The 26,733-nt window shown below is 40.0% G+C and overlaps 1 protein-coding gene across 1 annotated transcript in view; it reads right to left on the reverse strand.

Annotated features, from left to right (window-relative positions):
- The window catches only part of LDAF1 (lipid droplet assembly factor 1), a 261,173-nt gene that overhangs the window by 143,745 nt on the left and 90,695 nt on the right, over positions 1-26,733 (reverse strand). Inside the window, exon 2 of the mRNA XM_082262317.1 lies at positions 18,903-19,040. Within this exon, the coding sequence (XP_082118443.1) occupies positions 18,903-18,995 (93 nt within the window). The 5' untranslated portion in view covers positions 18,996-19,040. The remainder of the gene's footprint in view (positions 1-18,902; positions 19,041-26,733) is intronic.

Below are 26,733 nucleotides of genomic sequence, written 5' to 3' on the forward strand. Positions count from 1 at the left end.
AATAGGAACACTGATGCACATTCTCTGGGAGTGCCCCTCACTCACGAGTTATTGGAAAAAAATTTTCAGTTGTATGGCGGATTGCACGGGGATTCTAAACCCTCCAAAGAAAGAACTGGCACTGTTGAATCTGGGTATTGACGAATATCCAGTTCAATTTCGACAGATGGTCTTACATATCTTATTAGCGTCTAGAACACTCATCTTACGTAGGTGGAAATCACTGAAGATTTCAGGTTTCTCTGAGATGGTCATGTTAGTGAATGATAACTATCGTTTGGAAAAGGCTCTGGCAACCAATGATATTTTGCTGCATAGGTTCGCCGAATCCTAGCAATACTGGAAGTATTATGATGAGAGTTCATATTGGTGATAAAATTAGAAAAGATGATAAGATGATAAAAAACACAGTCCACTGGTGATCCGGTGAAAAAATAGCAGCAAGTGTGACTTCAGTGCTCATACAATTCCCATCACCTGGCACTATCTGCCTCTCACCTCCAAAATTCGACCTCAAAGGGTCAAACAGCATAAACAATCATCCAATGATAATCCAATGGAGAACAGGACCACAGCCTCCAGCATAAAGCCGCATAAGAGGCTGTGGTCCTGTTCTCCATTGGATTATCATTGGATGATTTGGATTATCATTGGATGATTGTTCATGCTGTTTGACCCTTTGAGGTCGAATTTTGGAGGTGAGAGGCAGATAGTGCCAGGTGATGGGAATTGTATGAGCACTGAAGTCACACTTGCTGCTATTTTTTCACCGGATCACCAGTGGACTGTGTTTTTTATCATCTTATCATCTTTTCTAATTTTATCACCAATATGAACTCTCATCATAATGCGTATTTATTGATTGTTTGGTTTTAATATATTTATTACCAATTGAATTTATCTACATGGACTGCGCTACACTTTTTTCTATTATATTACTGTGAAGGTGTTGGATTACCCTTTTTAGTGTTAGCTGCTGGTCCCTGACAATTTATTCAGCGCTGAATCTTTTTTAACATAATTTTTAACATAATACTGGAAGTATCACCAACACTGACTTCGGTGTTGGGTGGCGTGGTGGGGTCAGCCTCTTCCCCGACGCATATGTTCCCACTGGGATGTCGGGGGGGGGGGCTGTCATCCTCTTCATGCCTACCTGGCTTCGCTGTCTTTATCCCTTTTTACAGCTACCCTAGGCTCACTCGCAGTTCAGTTGGGTCTTGGAGTACATTTATTGTTCAACCGGTAACTATTGATTGATGTATGTATTTTGACCTACATTTTGACTTTGTTATTGATTTTGATGTTGAATTTGAACTTGACTTTGTCTAGTCTGGAGCAATGTCCATCCTTCCTTACCCCCCCTCCCCTCCTCCTCCTCTCCCCCCCCCCTTACTGCCATTCACGTTTGGCCTTGCAAGACTTGTTACAATTGTTTATTCTCTTCGAATGTTTGTACTATTTTTTTTCTTGCAAAAACTCAATAAAAATTATTGTTTAAAAAAAAAGACAAGTTGCCTTCTCTGAATTTGATGGATGTTAAGGAAATTTAAAAAACAAAGAAAAAGTGAATTACTGCATCCATGTATGTTGATGTTATAACCACTTGCCCTGAATCCATCCATCCATCTATGCTGGTATTTACAGAAGATGAGACTACAGAGTGCGCTGCAGAACAATTTACAAAAGCATTTATTGTTCCCACCTTCTATTTTCATGTTCCCCTCACTACTAAAAATCATAGTTACATAGTTAGTCAGGTTGAAAAAAAAAGACACAAGTCCATCTAGCTCCATCAAAAAAGAAGAAAAAAAAAACCACAACCACACAATCCCATATACACAATCCTATACCCGCAGTTGATCCAGAGGAAGGCGAAAAACCCCAGCAAAGCATGATCCAATTTGCTACAGCAGATGAAAAAAATTCTTCCTGATCCCCTGAGAGGCAATAGGATATTCCCTGGATAAACTTTACCTATTAACATTAGTACCCAGTTATATTATGTACACCTAAGAAAAAAATCCAGGCCTTTTTTAAAGCAATCTACTAAGCTGGCCAGAACCATCTCTGGAGGGAGTCTATTCCACATTTTCACAGCTCTTACAGTGAAGAAACATTTCCGTATTTGGAGGCTAAATGTTTTTTCCTCTAGACGTAAAGAGTGCCCCCTTATTCTCTGTGATTACCTTAAAGTGGATAACTCAACACCAAGGTCCTATATGGACCCCTTTTGTGTTTATACAGTACATGTTGATCATATCCCCCCTTAATCTCCTTTTCTCTAGAAAGAATACATTCAGTTCCTCTAATCTTTCCTCATAGCTGAGCTCTTCCATGCCTCTTATCAGTTTGGTTGCTCTTATCTGCACTGCACTTTCTCCAGTTCCCCAATATCCTTTTTGAGAATTGGTGTCCAAAACTGAACTGTATATTCCAGGTGAGGTCTTACTATTGATTTGTACAGGGGCAAAACAATATCTCTCTCTGCAGTCCATTTGTCTCCTAATACAAGAAAGGACTTTGCTTGCTTTGGAAAATCACACAGAATCATATCTAAAACCAAAAACAAACAATTAATATTTTTAAGCTTACTAGTCCTTATATGTGGTAGTTGCATTTGTTTCCTTTTCTCAGACTCTTTTCCTTTATTTTCATCTGATGATTCTGACAGCTGCACCAATCCTGTTGGCATAGCTTACTCAATAAACTGTATCTATAGAGGAGCAGTGTTGGGACCCTAGGCTGCTCCTCTAATTTGAACTACAAACACCTCCTTTTCTCCACTACATTGTGAGGGGGAAGGGGTTTATAGTTTATACAAGATAGCTGGGAAAGCGAATAACATTGCTTTAAATGTCACTTCAGAACACAGGAAGTTAATATTTCCTGCCAGGCACAACATGTATTTTTCTATACTTTTGGAAAATGCATTTAACCTATGCCACCGCATATAAGGACTGGTAAATTTAAATATATCACATTTATGTTTTTAGGTTAGGTTATACCTAACAACACACAAATAACCATCTGGGGAGGAAGGAGTTTGCTGTTAATTCATGACCAACATACCATATACTAATACATATGTAATGGACTGTGTTATAAAGTCAGAATTTTCTTAATGCAATAACAAAATTTAAATAATTATTTCATACATGCATTTGAGAAGTATCCTAAAGAATATGCATCATAAAATGAACTAATTTAAACTTTTGTTCAGGCTGCACTATTAAAGATAAACTCCAGAGAAAGTATTATTCCTCCATTGCATGGGTCTGTCCCCGCACTGCAAGGGTTAAATTCTGTTTCTTTATCGTACATCACAGGACACAGAGCCGTATTCATTACCATATGGTTATACGCCACCTATAGGTGAATGGATAGTGGCAACCAATCAGACAGGAAGTCCCACTATATAACCCCTCCTACACAGGAAGTACCTCAGTTTTTTTTTCACCAGTGTCTTTAAGGTGATGGTCACGGTGGAGAAGCTCTCCACATTCTTTTATGTTTTTTCAAAGCAGAAAAAAAGAAAGATTATGCTACAATCCCCGAATAAAGATCCCTGAATCTAAGGGGTTAGCAATCAGATCCATCCAAAAGAGTCAAAGACTAAAAGGATGGTACCTGAACCTTTGGAAAGGAGATAAGAGGTTTTGCCTGTAAATGTTGTCCTTTTCAGGCACTGGACCCCGGGATCTGGACCCTTGGTAAAACCAACCTCAAAGGCGCTCCGGCAGGGTGATCTACAGGTCCAAAGGAGTCGCCCCCCAAAAGCAGGCAAGAAATCCACCGTGATGGGTTAAGATTGGATTCTTGTTACAAGACAGAATCCTGTGACGGGACTGGTAAGTCCACTTTAAAAATATTTTTATGCACTGTTCTCTTTAAAAGATAACAGATACCAAGTGCCATGTTGGTCTAGGTCTAAGGAGGCAATAGGTGTATTAACTGTATCAAACCACACCTTGTTTGTTTCAACAATTTTTGCTCTATTTGTGCAAAACAGTAGGTGTATCACCTATTTTAAAGCACACCTTGTTTGTTTAAACATATTGTTTTCACCCTGTGTTGTTCATCTGTAAGATGTATCAACGGTGACAAAACTTACTTTGTTTGCTTAATCTGCTCTAACCCCATGTTGTTTAGCGTACAGATTATCGCCTTGGCGCGAAAGCACCCACGCATTTGTCTCCTTGGAAAGCTCCGGCAATGCAACGCTATAATTTTGTAGTCCCCAAGCCAAACAGAGACGTGGAGCCACCCCCTGAGTCAGTTCAGGATTGGGCAGAGGATGTGGAAGAAGTAGCTGTAAATGACCCTTTAGAAGGTCAAACTGAGGTTTTCACTTCTGGGGTGTCAGGACCTAAGGATTCATACTCGGCCTCTCAATCCCAGAGATTATTGATTCAGTCTCTCACTGAAATGGTCCAGTTTGAATACATATTGCCTCCCTTAGAGATGTCTGAAGTCTCTTTTTCCTCTCTAGGCTCATTGCGCCGTTCTCATAGTCCTCAGGCTTTTCCCTTACATCTGCTCTTGGAGCAGTTAATAATGTATGCTGATTGGGATCATGCTGATAGGATTTTTGTTCCTCCCAAAAGGTTTTCACTATTGTATCCGATGGAGGAATAATTCACGAGAAAATGGAGTATACCTTCTGTGGTTGCTGCCATTTCTTCTGTTAACAAAAGTTTAACTTGTCCTGTGGATAATGCTTGGATAATGTTTTTAAAGACCCAGCTGATAAGAAGTTGGAATTTTTGCTAAGGCCTCCTTTGCTGTTGCAGGGTCTGTGATACAACCAGCAGTAGAAGCGATAGGAGTTTGTCAGTCTTTGAAAGACCGTATTAAGCGAGTTTCCAGGACGGTTCCTTCTCAAGGAGAGTCTGTGGAAGATTTGACAGATCTACCTCACACTTTATGTTTTGCAGTGGATGCTCCTAAAGACTCGATACAACAAATGTCACGGTTTGCTCTTTTAACAGTGCATATGCACAAAATCCTATGGCTAAGAAAATGGTCTGCAGAACTATTGTGACAAAAGTTGCCGGTTGGCTTTCCCTTTAATGGAGAACGCCTATTTGGTGATGATCTGGATAAATATATTCAAAAGATTTCAGGGGGGGGGGGGGGAGAGTGCGTTGCTACCTGTTAAGAGGATAAGCAAACGTCTTTCTTTTAAGATTCCCAGCACTCAGACTCCCAGTGCTTCTAATCTCAGGCAGTTGCGACAGTCCCAGCTGTCTGGATCTAGAGCCAAGCCTTCAGGGCAAGGGCAGAAGAAACCCTGGGCCCAGAGATCTACCAAGTCTACCTCTAAGCCTACCTTGTGAAGGGGCGCCCCCACTCAATCGGGTGGGGGGAAGGCTGCTAAGGTTCTTTAAGGTCTGGGTAGAAATAATTCAGGACAACTGGGTTATTTCCACTATCTCGCAGGGATGACAAACTGGAATTTTGGGTGTTCCCGCATCCTTGGTTTGTAAAATCAAACATACCTGCAGATCCTCTAAAAAGAAGATCTCTTTTTTGGGCTCTGGACCATTTAAGGTCTCAAAGAGTGATTACAGGGGTTCCAGAGGACGAAAGATTCTGGGGTTTTTTACTCAAACCTTTTCATAGTCCCCAAGCCAAATGGAGACGCGAGACCTATTCTGGTTCTCAAAACTCTGAACCAGTTTCTAAACATTCCTACTTTCCGAATAGAGTCAATTCACTCATTCATGGCCTCCTTGCAGTGAGAGGAATTTCTAGCACCCAGAGACATCAAGGATGCATACCTTCACATCTCCATGTCCCGTGATGTACTTTAAGAAATGGGTTTTGCAGGTAAGCTGTAGGAAAAAATCCATATTTTAGGTCTAGAGTATTGAAAAACGTTTAAACACATTTTTGTATCCGGACCAGAGAGATAGATCATAGTAGTGGACTTTTCTTGAGCCTGTGCTCTTCAGTTTTCTACCTTTCTGCTTCCTGCATCATTGAAAACATTGCAAGACTTGTCTTCAATAAATACTCCTTTCATAAAACCTTAGCATGATACCCAAAGCATTGCAAAACATGCATCATTCCTAGCGCAGAAGCATATTCAGCAACAAATAAAAATTGTTACTTGAAAGAGCCAGATTGATTATTTGGGAAATAGAGTGAGGATGAGGGATAATCATTTTTTTCACTTTAAGTGTTATTTATTTTATAGGCATAACATTTAGGAAGGTACATTAAAATGAAACCACATGTAGAGGCGCAGAGAACAATATAAAAGAATAATGGCCAAAATTTTAAAAGGTCAGAAAATAACCAACATAGGAGTCATAGGAGGAGAGTAGGAGGAGAGAGGTTTCTTCTCATTTACAATCAGTAGCATCTATTTGGGAAATAAAGGGGTTCCAGTAAAACAAATTCTGGTAGAACTACACGTTTAGGTACCTCTGTAGAGTCTACTACATAACAGAAGTGACTGTGGAGGGATATATAATTTGTAGAATAATTTGTAGTATCATATACAGGTTGAAATTGAAGGAAAATAAAGTAAGGGCCAATCCACACTAAAGCACACTGTCACACGTGGCAACACACATTACAAGTGTTGGTATGATGCAGTGCCCTAATGTAAACTGGCAAGTGCATTTGGGAGGGCCCTACTAAAAAGTTGCAAAAAAGCACATTAATGTGTGCATTAACACAACAGAACTTACAACCTGTTGTGAATGCGCCCTAAATAAAAGGATGAAGAAAGAAAGAGGAGAAGTTGAGGAGGTAAGAATTAAGGAATAGCAAAGTAAGGGAACGGTGTCCCAGTAAGTTCTCCTGGAGGAGTAGGTATCTTCCAAGTATGCTGTGGATTGTTCTTTTGGTAGGCCAGCAGATAAGATTATCTTGGATATTGTGGTGGCTTGTGAGGTAGAGTCCTTACAGTCTGGTACAAATGTTCAGAGAACTTACGCAGCCCATTATGAGAATCAGTAGATAGTCAGTTAGAATTCGTAATGGATGAAGGGAAGGTTGAAAGAGATGCATACATGCAGCCCATACCTTGTTTCAAGATGAAAAGGAAATGTATCTGTTGTGCCGTCGGGCTGTCTATTTTGTAAAGGAATTTAAGCCTGTGACGTTCACTGAGGTCATTCAGTGTTGCAGCTCCTCTGATGACACCTCAGGGGCTTCAGAGGAACAAAGTTTCTCTCAATCGCTATTCCCTCTGTACATTGGCCAACAACACTTAGAATTGGTTGAACTAAACAACCAGATTAACTATGTAACACCAAGCCAGGCGTCTTCAAACTATGGCCCTCCAGTTGTTCAGGAACTACAATTCCAATCATGCCTAATCAGGTCAGTGAATGTCAGAGTTTTACAATGCCTCATGGGATGTATAGTTCTGCAACAGCAGAAGTTTGAGAATCCCTGCACTAAGCCATCTACAGAGGGGAGTGTAAACTACACCTGCCTACAAGTGTAACTACACCTTTAGCAGCCCCCCTTTCCTTTAAGTCAGCCACGGTTGGTGGGTGTAGCGCCCGCCAAGCATGACCCATTCAAGTGAATGAGGTCACTCTGCAAATGCCCTGCAACCTTGTTCAGTAAAGAAAACAAGGGGTTAAAACAGGCAGCTTGCAGGACAGTTTCAGAATGGCCCCATTTAATTGAATGGGTTGTAATTGGCAGGCAGTCGCTCCCACCAAAAGCAACAGAGGGTTTATTTCCTGCGGTATGTGTACACCTTTGGCTGCTGCCTCAGCAGCTAAGGGGTAGAGATTGGGGGCAGTAAAACTGTGGCTCAACTGCAAGGTTTTACCACCCCAACTTTTTGTGTGAACAAGCCCTAAGGGTGCTGCTGATGAATGCAACTAAGGGCTCATTCACAGTACAGCAGGCATTCCTTTAAAAAGGTGTAGGGAAGGGACACTGTGGGGTTGATTTACCAAAGGCAAAAAGACTGTGCACTTTGCAAAGTGCAGCTGCACTCTGCAAGTGCAGTTGCTCTAGAGCTTACTAAATGAGCAGAAGCTCTGCTGACTTCCATAATCCAATCATGTGCAATTAAAAGATCTGTTTTTCTTTTTTTTTTTCCTTGCATGTAATTGGGTACTCTTTGCAAAGTGAAGCTTTACATCATTTACTAACCTCTGGAACAACTGCCTTTGAAGACTTTGCAAAGTGCACAGTCTATTTGCCTTTAGTAAATTGTTCAACATTTATTTTATTGCAGCTTACAAATTCTTAGATGCAATGGCTGCATTGTGGGGTTTTTTTAGGCTTTCTTTTCTTTATTTTCACCTTGTGAGCCTGCTGGTAAATCTGTTGTTTTTTTGTTTTTCAGCAGTAGAAAAGGTCCCGAGATGTAGCAGGTAGAAGGTTTTACAATCATCAGATTTTATTTATTTGTGTGAAACACATATCCCGAAATGATCAAAACTGTTGCTGCAACTGCTTATAAAAAGTGTTACCTGAAGTCCATCTAGTCTATATAAACACCCCCCCCCCCCCCACGACTGACAATGCTGTTGTTCAAAAGTGTAGAACTAGAACTATATTTAAGGATTGGTAAATTGCAATATACAGTGGGTACGGAAAGTATTCAGACCCCCTTAAATTTTTCACTCTTTGTTATATTGCAGCCATTTGCTAAAATCATTTAAGTTCATTCTTCTTCCTCATGAATGTACACATAGCTCCCCATACTTACAGAAAAACACAGAATTGTTGACATTGTTGCAGATTTATTAAAAAAGAAAAACTGAAATATCACATGGTCATAAGAATTCAGACCCTTTGCTCAGTATTTAGTAGAAGCCCCCTTTTGATCTAATACAACCAGGAGTCTTTTTGGGAAAGATGCAACAAGTCTTTCACACCTGGATTTGGGGATCCTCTGCCATTCCTCCTTGCAGATCCTCTCCAGTTCTGTCAGGTTGGATGGTAAACGTTGGTGGACAGCCATTTTTAGGTCTCTCCAGAGATGCTCAATTGGGTTTAAGTCAGGGCTCTGGCTGGGCCATTCAAGAACAGTCACGGAGTTGTTGTGAAGCCACTCCTTCGTTATTTTAGCTATGTGCTTAGGGGCATTGTCTTGTTGGAAGGTAAACCTTTGGCCCAGTCTGAGGTCCAGAGCACTCTGGAGAAGGTTTTTGTCCAGGATATCCCTGTACTTGGCCGCATTCATCTTTCCCTCGATTGCAACCAGTCGTCCTGTCCCTGCAGCTGAAAAACACCCCCACAGCATGATGCTGCCACCACCATGCTTCACTGTTGGGACTGTATTGGACAGGTGATGAGCAGTGCCTGGTTTTCTCCACACATACCGCTTAGAATTAAGGCCAAAAAGTTCTATTTTGGTCTCATCAGACAGAGAATCTTATTTCTCACCATCTTGGAGTCCTTCAGGTGTTTTTTTAGCAAACTCCATGCAGGCTTTCATGTGTCTTACACTGAGGAGAGGCTTCCGTCGGGCCACTCTGCCATAAAGCCCCGACTGGTGGAGGGCTGCAGTGATGGTTGACTTTCTACAACTTTCTCCCATCTCCTGACTGCATCTCTGGAGCTCAGCCACAGTGATCTTTGGGTTCTTCTTTACCTCTCTCAAGAATCCAAAAAAGTAGACCGCACTCGGGAAAGTAAGATGAAAACAATCAAAACTCCTTTATTCTTCTTCGGTGTAGCAGACAGACAGTACAATGCACATAACAGACGTGCCCGGTTAACGCGTTTCACGAATTAAATCGCTTACTCATAACCATACACGTTACCTTACCTCTCTCACCAAGGCTCTTCTCCCCCGATAGCTCAGTTTGGCTGGACGGCCAGCTCTAGGAAGGGTTCTGGTCGTCCCAAACGTCTTCCATTTGAGGATTATGGAGGCCACTGTGCTCTTAGGAACCTTAAGTGCAGCAGAAATCTTTTTGTAACCTTGGCCAGATCTGTGCCTTGCCACAATTCTGTCTCTGAGCTCTTCAGGCAGTTCCTTTGACCTCATGATTCTCATTTGCTCTGACATGCATTGTGATCTGGAAGGTCTTATATAGACAGGTGTGTGGCTTTCCTAATCAAGTCCAATCAGTATAATCAAACACAGCTGGACTCAAATGAAGGTGTAGAACCATCTCAAGGATGATCAGAAGAAATGGAAAGCACCTGAGTTAAATATATGAGTGTCACAGCAAAGGGTCTGAATACTTAGGACCATGTGATATTTCAGTTTTTCTTTTTTAATAAATCTGCAACAATGTCAACAATTCTGTGTTTTTCTGTCAGTATGGGGTGCTATGTGTACATTCATGAGGAAGAAGAATGAACTTAAATGATTTTAGCAAATGGCTGCAATATAACAAAGAGTGAAAAATTTAAGGGGGTCTGAATACTTTTTGTACCCACTGTATATATAAAAAAGTTGCACTGAAAGTTCAGTAAGATAACAAATAAATGTCCATAAATAAATTCTAAGGTGAATGGTAATGTGTAGAATCATATGATGATTATTCCACGCCTCCCAGGTAATATGCTTACCAGAAAGCTAAATAAATTATGCAGGGAATCCACAACAGAAATCCTAATGACCTTGACCACAAAAGGGGATTGCCTGTTGAACTCCCAGAAGATAACGTGTATGGTGTTCATAAATTAAAGAAAATAAAAAAACGCCATAGCGTAAAACTACAAACAAAAAATGGAATAAAGAATGTGATGTATTCACAAAAAATGCAAATGTTTCCACCGGTGAATAACACCACTTGTGGATCAGGCTCATGCAAATACTCTTTACCAAGTGCATAAGAATGGTGCTTATCAATAAGTTGCTGACAGGAAAGTTGATAATTAAACACCTCCACCAATCTCAACGCAGCTTACCAGATCACCAAGGTGATATACACAAAGTAATTAGTATCCAAATAAAGGCACCGATAGATGAATAAGTCATATACAGGTACTCCTTACCAGAATACAGATAAAGTGCTCATATAGTCCAAAATTATTGATAGGAAAGATAATGGCCACCACTGATCATAACGCCTCTTACCAGACCTCCAATGTATTGCACATAAGTAAGCCCAGGTAATAAGGAGATAATTCACTGGCTCCACACAACTTCCTCAAAACGTCAATCCTCGATGGGTAACACCGGCATAAAACAGAGAGGGGAGCTCCATAGTGTAAATCCAAATAGCTTTATTAAAATATACAAAGTAAACACTCACACGCAGGAAAAAACGGTATCGCCGCCGGCCGGTTGGCGTTGCTCGTCCGCACTTCCTGGACGCTAGACGTCAACACGCCGTGAACTTACGCATTTTGTCACAGATGACCTTCTCAAAGGGCCTTTGAGAACATCATCTGTGACGAAACACGTAAGCTTTCACCTTTGAATTTATTTATGGACATTTGTTTGTTATCTTACTGAACTTTCAGCGCAACTTTTTTATATATGTACTTTGGTTGGGTGTGGTCACATTTGAAGTTGCCGCTTTTTGTATATTTTTCCACCAGCACGGTTAATACACATTTTTATTTAAGTTGCAATATATGACATTTTTGGCTTTAATACTGCTTTAACCTAAGCTAACCTTAAGCTTAAGCTGAAACATGGGTCAGGCGGCTCCAATTGCCGCCTGACACCCATGATCGTTCCCCACTGAGAGAGAAGTGGAATGATCACAGAGCCCCTGTGATACTTCTATATAGGAGCACTGGTCACTATGGTCATTTCAGAAGCCACGCCCCCCACAGTTAGAATCACTCCCCTAGGCTCACATTTAACCCCTTGATCACCCACAATGTTAACCTCTTCCCTGCCAGTGTCATTATTACAGTAACAGTGCATATTAGCACTGATTACTGTAGTAATGTCACTGGTCCCCCTAAAAGTGTCAAAAATGTCAGTTAGGTGTCTGATCTGTCCGTTGCAATCTCGCTAAAAATTTCAGATTGCCGCCATTACCAGTAAAAAAAAAAAAAACAATAAATATGACATAAATCTTTCCCGTAGTTAGTAGACGCGATAACTTTTGTGCAAACCAATCAAAATATGCTTATAGCAACTTTTTTTACCTAAAATATGCAGCAGAAAATAAATTGGCCTAAAGTGTTAAAAAAGTTTGATTTTTAATTTTTTTTTTTTTGAGAATATTATATAGCAGAATGTGAAAAATATTGTTTCATATTTAGAATTGTCGCTATTTTTTTGTTTATAGCACAAAAAATAAAAAAATCGCACAGGTGATCAAATACCACCAAATGAAAGCTCTATTTGTGTGAAAAAAAGGACATAATTTTTATTTAGGTACATGTACAATATTGTCGCACGACCATGCAATTGTCCGTTAAAGTAACGCAGTGTCGAATCGCAAAATATGGCCTGGTCATTAAGGGGTTACCTTAAATCTTTCGGCCCAGAAGTGGTTAACTAGTTCCCCTCTAGAGCATTTTTTTTCCTTTTTTTGCACAAATAATAAATTCTACATTTTTGGTCAAAAAAATTATTAAAAATTCCCAGAATGTAAAGTTTCTGAAAGTAGGGGCCTTGTAAAATAAAAAAAAATGGCGGTTGCAATTTTTTATGTTGTACAATATTTGCACAACTGTTGTTGTTTGCTCAGCAAAGCAAATAGAACAATAAAACCTATGAAAATTGAAAATATTTCAGGATGTTAATATCCCCCAACCCCCCTCAATCCAAAATTGAAAGGAGCTATTATATTACTAGAACTCAAAACAGCAATTAACACCACATCAGGGAAACCTCCTTGGTCTAATCTTTTTAATAACCTATGGAAAAGTATAGATTTGTATTACTACATAATTACTGTATCTACTCCAATTCTTTATCTCTATAAATAAAACATGGATCCCCATAAATGGTCGCACTGAGCCACTATATCATTAATTCCCAAAGAATTGAAAAACTCTAATTACTGCACAATAGTTACTGGCCTTCCTCAATGAACAACTGTATCAAACAGTATGCAAAAAAAAAAAAAAAAACAGCAAACAGAATCACACCTCTCCTACCAACTATTATTAAACCTAATCAAGCAGGATTCGGTTACAATAGACAAAGCGAAGACAATTTGACAAAAAACGTAAGTCTTCTAAATTGAGAAAAAAACTGAAAAATATAATAATTCTTACTAACCACAGATGCAGAAAAAGCATTTGATTGTATAATTTGAACATTTCTAAAATGGGACTCCTGAAAAATTAAATGTTTTTGACAAATTTTATTTTATTGCTCAAATTACAATAAAGGGATCGATTTCCAAATCTTCACAGATTAAAAACAGAACTTGAGAATGTTTTCTGCTCTCTCCAGCCTGTTTTATCCTTACATAAGAAATTATTTTACACAAACTAAGAACCAATAAATGTACCAGAGATTTACCAAATGGCCACACAGAATATAAAGGGAATGATTTACTAGTAAAGTAAAGCATTTTTACTTTACAAAGGAATTTCTACATTAACGCATTGAGCATGTTTTCAAATCTTGATTAATATGTTGAAAATTCAGTTTGCAAAGTATACCCAGTCACTTGCATAATTGGATGATTGCGTAAGCATAGTTTTACAGCATTCACTAAGCTAACTGATGATTCTCTAAATTAATGTGGATGTGGCTAAATGTATGTTCCAGAAACCTCCCCATACTGGATGTTTACACCAGATAATCTACAAACATACTGTATATGACTAACTTTTCCTAAACCAAAACTATTTTGTTATATTTTTAGACCTGCTTAAAAGAAAAGTACTTTTATGTACAGAACTTAACCTTTTCCAGGAAAGTTTTTTCAGTTCAGTGTTTAATAGTAGCTAAACCAGTGATACCAACACTCGAAGAATGGAAAGAGTATGTATCTGATTAAATTAATTGAAAAAGTGATGTCCATGAGGCTAATACGGATCTATATCATAAAATATGAAATCCCTGGCATGAACATAGCAATTAGTGATGAGCCAAAAGGGCATGTGGGGCTGGGCACTGTCCTTGGAAACATGTACCAAACCAAAAAGTTTTTTTCTTAAAAACTAGATTTAGCAGGGAGTAGAGATTTTAATAATGCTCAAAGTGGTTGTAAACCTTAGACAGGAAATAAGAACAAAGCATATCCCTCTATAGCAGGGTTTAAACTAGGGTTCCTCCTGAGGTAGCTAGGGGTTCCTTGAGCAATGGGGAATTTCTGTCACTTAGATAAGTTTCCAATGACACCATTGTTCCTTTTAGCTATCTGTAAGGGGGTAATTCTTCCCAATGATGACAAGAGTAAGTAGCATTCTTCCCACTGACTGTAACACTAATGTGTCATGAGTTTAATATTTTTCATTTTTAGCAGGGTTTCCCTGAGACCAGAACTGTATTTCAAGGGTTCCTCTGTGTTGAAAAGGTTGAGAAAGGCTGCTCTATAGTGTGTGCTTGTCCCAATTAAGAGCACTAAGTGTCTTTTCTGTCTGCTGCTTCATTCCTTTGCCATCAGCATGAATCACTTTTGACAAATTTTCTGGACACAAGAAAAAAAAAAAGGAAGAGGGGGGGGGGGGTTGTTCCCATCGATCACTACAGTGTGTATTTTCAGCTCTCTGGGCCCTTTTTTCTTACAGAACAGATTTAGATAAGAAAATACTGCAGATAAACAGGTAAAACTTATGTAGGAGGATTTATTTTATCTCTGTGCATCACCTGAGGACCTTTTTTTTAACCTTCTTAGCGGTATTCCCGAGCGTGGCTCGGGGTTAAATTTCAGAGCCAAAAGCGGTAACCCCGAGCCACACTCGGGGTACCGCCAGAAGCATCGCTGGATCCTGTAAGCAGGGTTACTTACCTTGTCACCGGGATCCAGCGATGTATCCCGGCGGTGTCTAGCGGTGGTTCTTCCTCCCGATCGTCTCCGTGCCCCGGCTTCCGTCTCCTGCGATGTGACGTTCGCAGGGGGGTGGAACCGGAGGCAAATTCAAATGTAAAACACACCAAACACACTGATACTATATATACATATATATATATATATATATATATAAATATATACACACACACATATATATATATATATACACACACACACATATATACATATATATATATATATATATATATATATATATATATATATATATGTATATACAGTGCCTTGCGAAAGTATTCGGCCGCCTTGAACTTTGCAACATTTTGCCACATTTCAGGCTTCAAACAAAGATATAAAACTGTAATTTTTTGTTAAGAATCAACAACAAGTGGGACACAATCATGAAGTGGAACGAAATTTATTGGATATTTCAAACTTTTTTAACAAATAAAAAACTGAAAAATTGGGCGTGCAAAATTATTCAGCCCCCCTAAGTTAATACTTTGTAGCGCCACCTTTTGCTGCGATTACAGCTGTAAGTCGCTTGGGGTATGTCTCTATGAGTTTTTCACATCGAGAGACTGAAATTTTTGCCCATTCCTCCTTGTAAAACAGCTCGAGCTCAGTGAGGTTGGATGGAGAGCGTTTGTGAACAGCAGTCTTCAGTTCTTTCCACAGATTCTCGATTGGATTCAATTCTGGACTTTGACTTGGCCATTCTAACACCTGGATATGTTTATTTGTGAACCATTCCATTGTAGATTTTGCTTTATGTTTTGGATCATTGTCTTGTTGGAAGAAAAAATCTCCGTCCCAGTCTCAGGTCTTTTGCAGACTCCATCAGGTTTTCTTCCAGAATGGTCTTGTATTTGGCTCCATCCATCTTCCCATCAATTTTAACCATCTTCCCTGTCCCTGCTGAAGAAAAGCAGCCCCAAACCATGATGCTGCCACCACCATGTTTGACAGTGGGGATGGTGTGTTCAGGATGATGAGCTGTGTTGCTTTTACACCAAACAGAATGTTTTGCATTGTTGCCAAAATGTTCGATTTTGGTTTCATCTGACCAGAGCACCTTCTTCCACATGTTTGGTGTGTCACCCAGGTGGCTTGTGGCAAACTTTATATTACACTTTTTATGGATATCTTTAAGAAATGTTATTCTTCTTGCCACTCTTCCATAAAGGCCAGATTTGTGCAGTATACGACTGATTGTTGTCCTATGGACAGAGTCTCCCACCTCAGCTGTAGATCTCTGCAGTTCATCCAGAGTGATCATGGGCTTCTTGGCAGCATCTCTGATCAGTCTTCTCCTTGTATGAGCTGAAAGTTTAGAGGGACGGCCAGGTCTTCATAGATTTGCAGTGGTCTGATACTCCTTCCATTTCAATATTATCGCTTGCACAGTGCTCCTTTAAAGCTTGGGAAATCTTTTTGTATCCAAATTAGGCTTTAAACTTCTCCACAACAGTATCTCAGACCTGCCTGGTGTGTTCCTTGTTCTTCATGATGCTCTCTGCGCTTTAAACAGACCTCTGAGACTATCACAGTGCAGGTGCATTTATACGGAGACTTGATTACACACATGTGGATTCAATTTATCATTAGGGATGATCGAACTTGTGAAAAATTTGGTTCGACCAGAACACCCGAACTTCCCAAAAGTTCGGCCCGGATTTCAGAACCCCATTGAGATCAATGGGACCCGAACTTCGGTAATCAAAAAACACCATTTTGAAGCCCTAAAACCCAATAAATGCCCCTAAAAAGTGCCTAGGGTTCTGGGTCATGCCCCATGAAATAATTAACACCAATATGTCTCCGCTCCTATCACACCTATATATGTGTATGTGCAAAATACATATAAGTGTGTGTGTGTATATATATACCCCTATACAGAATTACAGATGTTTTGCCTGCCTCCAAAGACCCACAAAAAATGCCCAAAAAAAAACGCCTGCAATAACACACCTGGGCGTTTTTTTTTTTAGCGCAGGCGTTTTTTTGGGCATTTTTTTGGGGTCTTTGGAGGCAGGCAAAACATCTGAACTTCTGTATAGGGGTATATATACACACACACACATGTATGTATATATACACCTACACACATAGGTGTGAAAATAGCAGAACACTATGCTTGCGCTAATGAAATAATTAACACCAATATGTCTCCGCTCCTATCACACCTATATATGTGTAAAATACATATAAGTGTGTGTGTATATATACCCCTATACAGAAGTTCAGATGTTTTGCCTGCCTCCAAAAACCCCCAAAAAAATGCCCAAAAAATCCCTGCAATAACACACTTGGGCGTTTTTTTTTTTTTGGCGCAGGTGTTTTTTTGGGCATTTTTTTGGGGTCTTTGGAGGCATGCAAAGCATCTGAACTTCTGTATAGGGGTATATATACAAACACATGTATGTATATATACACCTACACATATATAGGTGTGAAAGTAGCAGAACACTATACTTGCGCTAATGAAATAATTAACACCAATATGTCTCCGCTCCTATCACACCTATATATGTGTAAAATACATACAAGTGTGTGTGTATTTATAACCCTATACAGAAGTTCAGATGTTTAGGGGTATATATACACACACACTTATATGTATATATACACATACACATATATAGGTGTGATAGGAGCGGAGACCTATGCCTGTTAATTATTTCATTAGCGCAAGTGTTCTGCTACTTTCACACCTATGTATGTGTAGGTGTATATATACATACATGTGTGTGTATATATACCCCTATACAGAAGTTCTGATGTCATGCCTGACTCCAAACATGTCCTCAAAAAAGCCCTATGAACGCCTGCAGCAAAAAGCAGGCTGACCGGCGAGTGACCTATAAGTGACCTAAGAGAAACGATCTTTTCTCTATAGCGGTCACCCTGACATGGAAGGGTTTTGTCACCCTGCCATAGCAGTCAGAGTCAGTTAACCCTACGCTACACTACGGTCACCCTGGCACTTAACACTTTCCCTACAGAAATTAGATTATTAAAGCTAACTAAAGTGGAAACTAGCACCCTAAATACCCTAGATATCCCTTTCCTCACACTAAAAATTGCTAAATGACACTTTGAAGCAGAAGTAACAGAACTGCTTCCACTCTCTTCCATGTCCCTGTATTACAATGCTAGGAATTTGGCAGGGCTATCTTATATACTGGGGGGCGTATTCACTAATGATTGGCCTCTGGACCCCCTAGTCACTCCAATCACATTCCTAGCATTCTCCTGCCCCTTAAATTGGCTTTTACTAATGGTTCTGGTCCAATCACGGGCTTTTAAAGCCCATTTCCTGTCCCATTGCATTTTGGTCGGTTCTGGTTGCCGAATTCTGAACTTTTTCAGCAAAATTCGGCCGAATTTCGAACAGCCAATGTTCGGGTCGAACCGATGGTCGACCCGAACCGTTCGATCATCCCTATTTATCATCATTAGTCATTTAGGTCAACATTGGATCATTCAGAGATCCTCACTGAACTTCTGGTGAGAGTTTGTTGCACTAAAAATAAAGGGGCTGAATAATTTTGCACACCCAATTTTTCAGTTTTTTATTTGTTAACAAAGTTTGAAATATCCAATAAATTTCGTTCCACTTCATGATTGTGTCCCACTTGTTGATTCTTCACAAAAAATTACAGTTTTATATCTTTATGTTTGAAGCCTGAAATGCGGCAAAAGGTCGAAAAGTTCAAGGGGGCCGAATACTTTCGCAAGGCACTGTATATGTGTATATATATATACATACATACATACATACATACATACATACACGTGTGTGTGTGTGTATATATATCTATTATATATATATATAATAAATGTATACAGTTGGTTTGGGCTGCTCATTCACAAGAATTACATGCAAAATAATGGTACCGCTTTCAGCACCTAAAATCCAAAAGAATCATACCGCCAGGGAGGTTAAAAAGGGGAACTTATCCTTTAATATAACCCTTGTTTTACTCACATGATCTGAATATTAATATTTGAAAAAATTACTGGTACATCCCAAGGAACAGTAATCTAAAATGTATGGATCACCTTGGAGTTGGTATGGATGGCATTCTTAACGGAATTCAGCTGCTTCTGTAGTTCCTGCATTTTCTCTGCATAGAAGCTTTCTGAGCTAGTCATTTTTTAATATTCTGTTTCCAGTGAACAGGTAATGCTGGCAGCCTCCTGGAAATAAAAGAACATTGAATTAAGTTACTTCTTCCATTTTCTTTGTGGGGTGATCTATTAAATTATTAGAGCTACATTTTAATAATGATGTTCAAATTTGTACATTTAATGACCGAAAATGACGAAAAAAGGGCAGCTGCCTACAGCAACTCGATTCACTTTTTTATTTATTCATATTGCACAAGACATATAATAAGACAAACCATACTAAGCAGCAGATAGACAACTAATAGCAAAATAAAAAGCATCATTTTTACATTTTTTTCTGCCAGACTTCCAATATGAGCAACTCTGTAGCTGTGTGGCAAGAATCTATAAAGGCAGGGTAGGCGCACAGCCTTTGTTGTCTAATGCAACATTCCTCTGATAAAATGATATCGCTTGCATTCTACAGGTCTTATTCTGTCTTTCATTAAGGGTTTAATTAAGCTTCTATAATAATAAAATGCAGTTCCAATTACTGTCCAGGTAAAAGCTGACTGGTACACCAAGCCCTGCACCATATGAGAGCACAACCTCTTTTTTCCAAGCCCCTTTTTACACTGCTCAGATGTGGGTTCTCTGCAGTACAGGTGCAGTGAGTGAAGTGTACCCACAGTTTTCATACCCGCAATTTGCCCTGGGCTTCCATTAGGTCAGGCATTTTGGGTGCATTTTCTGAAAGCGCACCAAAAGTCCTGCATGCTGCATCTTTGTTGCGCTTTCAGAAAACTACCAAAAATTTCCAATCTCACGGAAGTCTATGGTAAAGCACAGATAACCCACTTGAAAACTGTGGGCACACTGCCCAGTGGGGAAACCACACCGGAGAAGTGTGAAAGGAGCCTTATTGTGTAAATGGGCTTCCATTGTGTACCTTATCAAGTGTTTATTACATCCTTCGTGAAAATAAATACAGTACCTTCACTTATTGAAAACTTCAAGACATTTTTTTTAGAGGCTGTATTCACAGGCTTTGGGCTTGCGCCAACCGCAATAGTTTGCCATCAGTTTGAGATGCTTCCAATTTCATTCAGATTTAATTGACAGGTGCATTTGACCTCTAGTAGCCCTCTTCTTACATGCAATTGACCTGCTTCAAGTGAGTTTTGCTTTTCAGTAGACTTGTTTGGAGATGCAAATCCCGACTGAGGTAATTAAAATGCCTTAGGCTTGAGAGCGGCTACTTGACCCTTACTATACTTGCAGCAGATAATGAAATGTGGATACTGTACGCTGGTTGTGATTAGTACACATTTCAATATAACAATAGCAGTTCATTTATGTTCAGACAGAGGGCTACAGTGCTGCTGCTCAATTGTAAAAGCACAGAAGCATTTTACTTACATTTGTAGTAAGCATTATAAAAACCTGTCCCAGGCAATATCTTACAAATTTTCCAATTTTAGAGGGACAGTACCATTTTTTTAAAATTTCCCTAGCAGTGGTATGTAGGTGTGTGGTGAGTGGTGTGCAGTCATCAGATAGAAATTATTTTTAAAATGTTGGTAAAGTGAGCAGCAGGTAAGTTAAGCAGCTGCCACTATGGGTTCACCCAATCTCTTCAAGAAAAAAGCAGGGACCAAGGTGCAAGCTTCCAGCAACACTAATTATGCCAGAAATAAAAATACTTCCCATTTCCAAATCATTAGGTTTGTCAGTAAAAATAAGCTCTTCTTCTAAAAATACTTCTTGGCCCCAAAAGGAACTTAACAAGGACAAAAATGGCAACAGGTTTCTGATGCCATGTTCCTGAGGACTTCTTTAAAATTGGTGAAATGGTATAGGGAAGGAAGGGAGGTACAGGCTAAATAAATGGATAGTTGGAGAACAACACAAAACCGCTTGTAAACATGAACAAGTGAAGAGTGGGGAAAGGTTCATATCCTAAAGTACATGTTAAAATAGCACTGCAAGGTGTACATGTACTTTTGTAATAATAATCATCTCTGGTCACCCACATCTTTCTTAACCACTTAAGCCCTGGAAGATTTTACCCCCATTCCGACCAGGGGGTATTTTGCGATTCGGCACTGCGTGACTTTAACGGACAATTGCGCGGTCGTGCGACGCTGTACCTAAACGAATTTGGCGTCCTTTTTTTCCCACAAACAGAGCTTTCTTTTGGTGGTATTTGATCACCTGTGCGATTGTTTGATCACGCGCTATAAACAAAAAAAATAGCGTCAATTTTGAAAAAATAACAATATTTTTCACATTTTTTTTATATGAAATTCCCCCCCAAAAAAATGTAAAAATCAAAATTTTTTAACATTTTCGGCCAATTTGTTTTATGCTACCTATGTTTGGTAAAAAAAAAAAATCGCAAAAAGCGTATTTTGATTGGTTTGCGCAAAAGTTATCGCGTTTACTAACAAAGGGAAAGATTTTTGTCATTTTTGTTGTTTTTTTTTTAACGCGTAATGGCGGCGATCTGCGATTTTATTTGCGGTACTGCGACATTGCGGCGGACAGATCGGACCCTTGACTGACATTTTTGACACTTTTGGGGTTACCAGTGACATTTCTACAGTAATCAGTGCTATATATATGCACTGTTACTGTAAAAATACACTGGTAGTGAAGGGGTTAACTTTATTTGGGAGGGAGGGGCTGTGTGTGTCCCTAGGGGCATGCTTTCTACTGTGATTGGCTGTGGCTTCAGCTGTAAGGACACTGATCAACGGATCTACATAGTAGATCCATGTGATCAGTGTCTTTGCAGCGAGGAGAATGACAGGCAGCTTGTTTACACAAGCTGCCTGACATTCCCCCTCTCCCCCGCCGATCGCCGAGTGACCGGCGGACATCGGGTCCGCTGGTCACACGCGCGGGGGGGTCCGTGACCACGCGGGAGCGGGAGCGCGCCTCCGGGGGCGCGCGCTCGCTCCCTAGACCCTCACAAGCAAGCAACGTAGCCCTACGTTAGTTTGCCTGTGAGGGGCTGACCGCCGACGTAGATAGTCGTGCGGCGGTCGGCAAGTGGTTAAAGCACTGCTTCTGTTAATGTATGGTTCATACACTATGATTCATACACTTCATGGTACACTTCAGTCAAACATGAACATTTTCTAGACATGTGCGATTGGTTTCGTTCCGAATAAATCTTTGGACAAATTTTTCGTTACTCAGAGATTCAGATATATCCAAATACCCGAATTGCAGTATAAACAAAGTTTACTGAATGCCCTGAATAATAATTTGTCTGAATTTTGGAAATTCAAATCGAATTTCACATAGACTTTTAGTCAAATTTGAACTGTAAACATATTTCTGAAATCAAAGACTGTGTGTGTTATTAGAGTACCATTGTGAAATAATGCTGTTTTTGTTAAGCCAAAGGTGATTCAAAGAGTCATTGTAATCATTTGATGAAGATTTTTCTTTTGTTTGTTCACTTTGGCAAATTTGAATCGAAAACAAAAAAAATCTCTTTTCAATTCAACCGATTCCAAATTAATCAATTCGAACATTTGGAACAGAAAAAAAATCTATAATTTCAAAGAAAATTCAAAGAAGACAAAAACAGATTCAGAATATGAATCCCGAATACTAATTGAACGAATCAACCAAATTTAACTAAACTAAACTAAAATACCTGAAGGTTGCTGTTGTCTGGGTTCTGAGGAGAGAGAATACGAAGTACATGACTGCTGAGAAGCATAGGCTCATTTATGACCACTTAATAAACCAATCTCTTTCCCCCCAAAAAAGACACAGAAGTTGGTTAAGTTGGAAATAGGGCAAGGCCACAACTTTAACTTAACTACTTCAATACAGGGCACTTTCACCCCCTTCCTGCCCAGGCCAAATTTTTAGCTTTTAGCGCTGTTGGTGGTATTTGATCACCACAAGGTTTTTTCTTTTTTGCTACACAAATTAAAAAATACAGAAAAGTTTGAAAACAAAAAAAAAAAAAGTTTTTTTGTTTATGTTATAAAATTTTGTAAATAGATACGTTTTTTCCTGCACTGATGAGGCCACACTGACAGGCACTGATGACGAGGCACTGATGGGGTGGCACTATGCAGCACTGATATGCCACACTGATATGTAGCACTGATATGCAGCATTGGTGGGCACTGATAGGCGGCACTGATAGGCAGCACTGATGGGCACTGATGGGTAGCATTGATGGCCACTGATAGGCGGCACTGATGGGCAATACTGATAGATGGCAATGATGAGCACTGGTGGGCGGCACTGAGGAAAGCCGATCAATGGCACTTCGTATTTACTATGTTACCAGCTGTGATTGGACACATCTGGTCACATGAAAGCAAGAAAATAGAAGCAAAGTTGGGACTTTAAATGGGGTGGGACCAGACCATAATAGATATATATGTAATGAAAGGGACACAGGATAATGTAAAATCGTATGTTTATTGCAAGTCTATAGACCAGATACTAATATAGCCAAATGTTCACTGAAACCGTGTAGCCCATGGTAATGGGGTACACCTAAATGAAACAAAGGTAAGTATACAAGGTCCAAGACAGAGGTACATGGTAATACATTATTATCCTGGTACATACAAATAGGTACATAGAGCATAAACAAGGGGTCATAAATACACAGTATAACAACAATAACTTTTAAAAGCTGACATAGCCTGTGTTGAACTCAACGCGTTTCGTGAAAAAATATCACTTCGTCAGGAGTAGGCATGTTGCAAGGTCTAAAGAGAATATACATGAATAAGTAAAATGAAATAAAATGGAAATAAAAATAATAAGCGAGTAGAACCACATAACCCTGTTAGGGGGGTAGAGCTTACACTGGGGTGGCGTGAAGTCCAGGGGATAGGTCTCACCCGGGAACTGAGGGGGCAAAGCCTGCGTGCGCCGCACAGTCATACCAATAAGTGCTAAGTGAAGTGAAATCCTCCAGAAGGGGTCGTAATATAGCCTCCACTGATGGTAAAGTATCCATCTGTAGGATAAATAGGGGTAATATAGATGTAAGAAAGTAATACTAATAATAATAGTAATGGTTGTACAAGGGAGCTGTTAATGAGATCCAGAGGAGCCAAGAGAACAAGGAAAGTGTAGCCAGTGATGATTACAAAGTAATGCAGAGAGCCACCAAGTAATATGGGAATATATAAGTAAACCACCTATGGTGTTAAGAATAGTATATATCATAGTGGACCACCAGATAATAAAGGGTGTGATAAAGAAAAAGTGGGAGCAAATAAGATAATAATGAAAGGGAGATATCCAATGTAAGATCCCCAAAGAGTATCCATGTAAGATTGTAGATGGGCAAAACCAAGGAAGTATGCCAAAAGGGTGTACAAAGAGATAAGTGTAGGAAACCAAAATAGAGTGATAGGTACCTGGGCAGGCGCAAAGGCAGGGATTGCACCCAGCGTCACACTACTGCACAATAGTATGAAGCCACCAAACCGACAGAGACGTCAGTGGAGCCTCCGCATTTATGCGCAAGATGGACAGCCACGTGACAGGACCTGGGCGCCACATTGTGACGTCATATCCCGCACGGGAATGCGTGGCGCCGATGAGCTGCGGCCGCCACCCGGCCTCCCAGCCTAGACCCCGCCCAACAAGGTCGGGGGGAGGGAAGGAAAGGAGGCGGAACAGGAAGCGGACGGAGCCCATCGCAGTTCCCGGGGAAGACACAACCCCGGAACACACATAAATCCAGAGGGCTTGTACATAACATAGTCATAGTAATTGGTAATTTTGTAAGGAAAAAATAAAAATAATTAAATTGACAAAACGTGTATATAGGACCAAATTATAAGACCAGATATTGAAGGTATGCATGCAGCTAACAAAAATTGTTGTAATAAAACATAAAAATAGCGCTGGTAAACCACACCTCCATCCCTAAATCAATTGTTATGGGGGAAGGGGGTTGGGACTTTAAATGAGACTCCTGACCACCGGAGTCTCCATCCCTGTTTGCATGAAAGCAAGAAAATAGAAGCAAAGTTGGGACTTTAAATGGGGTGGGACCAGACCATAATAGATATATATGTAATGAAAGGGACACAGGATAATGTAAAATCGTATGTTTATTGCAAGTCTATAGACCAGATACTAATATAGCCAAATGTTCACTGAAACCGTGTAGCCCATGGTAATGGGGTACACCTAAATGAAACAAAGGTAAGTATACAAGGTCCAAGACAGAGGTACATGGTAATACATTATTATCCTGGTACATACAAATAGGTACATAGAGCATAAACAAGGGGTCATAAATACACAGTATAACAACAATAACTTTTAAAAGCTGACATAGCCTGTGTTGAACTCAACGCGTTTCGTGAAAAAATATCACTTCGTCAGGAGTAGGCATGTTGCAAGGTCTAAAGAGAATATACATGAATAAGTAAAATGAAATAAAATGGAAATAAAAATAATAAGCGAGTAGAACCACATAACCCTGTTAGGGGGGTAGAGCTTACACTGGGGTGGCGTGAAGTCCAGGGGATAGGTCTCACCCGGGAACTGAGGGGGCAAAGCCTGCGTGCGCCGCACAGTCATACCAATAAGTGCTAAGTGAAGTGAAATCCTCCAGAAGGGGTCGTAATATAGCCTCCACTGATGGTAAAGTATCCATCTGTAGGATAAATAGGGGTAATATAGATGTAAGAAAGTAATACTAATAATAATAGTAATGGTTGTACAAGGGAGCTGTTAATGAGATCCAGAGGAGCCAAGAGAACAAGGAAAGTGTAGCCAGTGATGATTACAAAGTAATGCAGAGAGCCACCAAGTAATATGGGAATATATAAGTAAACCACCTATGGTGTTAAGAATAGTATATATCATAGTGGACCACCAGATAATAAAGGGTGTGATAAAGAAAAAGTGGGAGCAAATAAGATAATAATGAAAGGGAGATATCCAATGTAAGATCCCCAAAGAGTATCCATGTAAGATTGTAGATGGGCAAAACCAAGGAAGTATGCCAAAAGGGTGTACAAAGAGATAAGTGTAGGAAACCAAAATAGAGTGATAGGTACCTGGGCAGGCGCAAAGGCAGGGATTGCACCCAGCGTCACACTACTGCACAATAGTATGAAGCCACCAAACCGACAGAGACGTCAGTGGAGCCTCCGCATTTATGCGCAAGATGGACAGCCACGTGACAGGACCTGGGCGCCACATTGTGACGTCATATCCCGCACGGGAATGCGTGGCGCCGATGAGCTGCGGCCGCCACCCGGCCTCCCAGCCTAGACCCCGCCCAACAAGGTCGGGGGGAGGGAAGGAAAGGAGGCGGAACAGGAAGCGGACGGAGCCCATCGCAGTTCCCGGGGAAGACACAACCCCGGAACACACATAAATCCAGAGGGCTTGTACATAACATAGTCATAGTAATTGGTAATTTTGTAAGGAAAAAATAAAAATAATTAAATTGACAAAACGTGTATATAGGACCAAATTATAAGACCAGATATTGAAGGTATGCATGCAGCTAACAAAAATTGTTGTAATAAAACATAAAAATAGCGCTGGTAAACCACACCTCCATCCCTAAATCAATTGTTATGGGGGAAGGGGGTTGGGACTTTAAATGAGACTCCTGACCACCGGAGTCTCCATCCCTGTTTGCATGAAAGCAAGAAAATAGAAGCAAAGTTGGGACTTTAAATGGGGTGGGACCAGACCATAATAGATATATATGTAATGAAAGGGACACAGGATAATGTAAAATCGTATGTTTATTGCAAGT

The sequence above is a fragment of the Pelophylax lessonae genome (genome assembly GCF_965119305.1).
Source record: "Pelophylax lessonae genome assembly, chromosome: 6".
Classification (NCBI taxonomy): domain Eukaryota; kingdom Metazoa; phylum Chordata; class Amphibia; order Anura; family Ranidae; genus Pelophylax; species Pelophylax lessonae.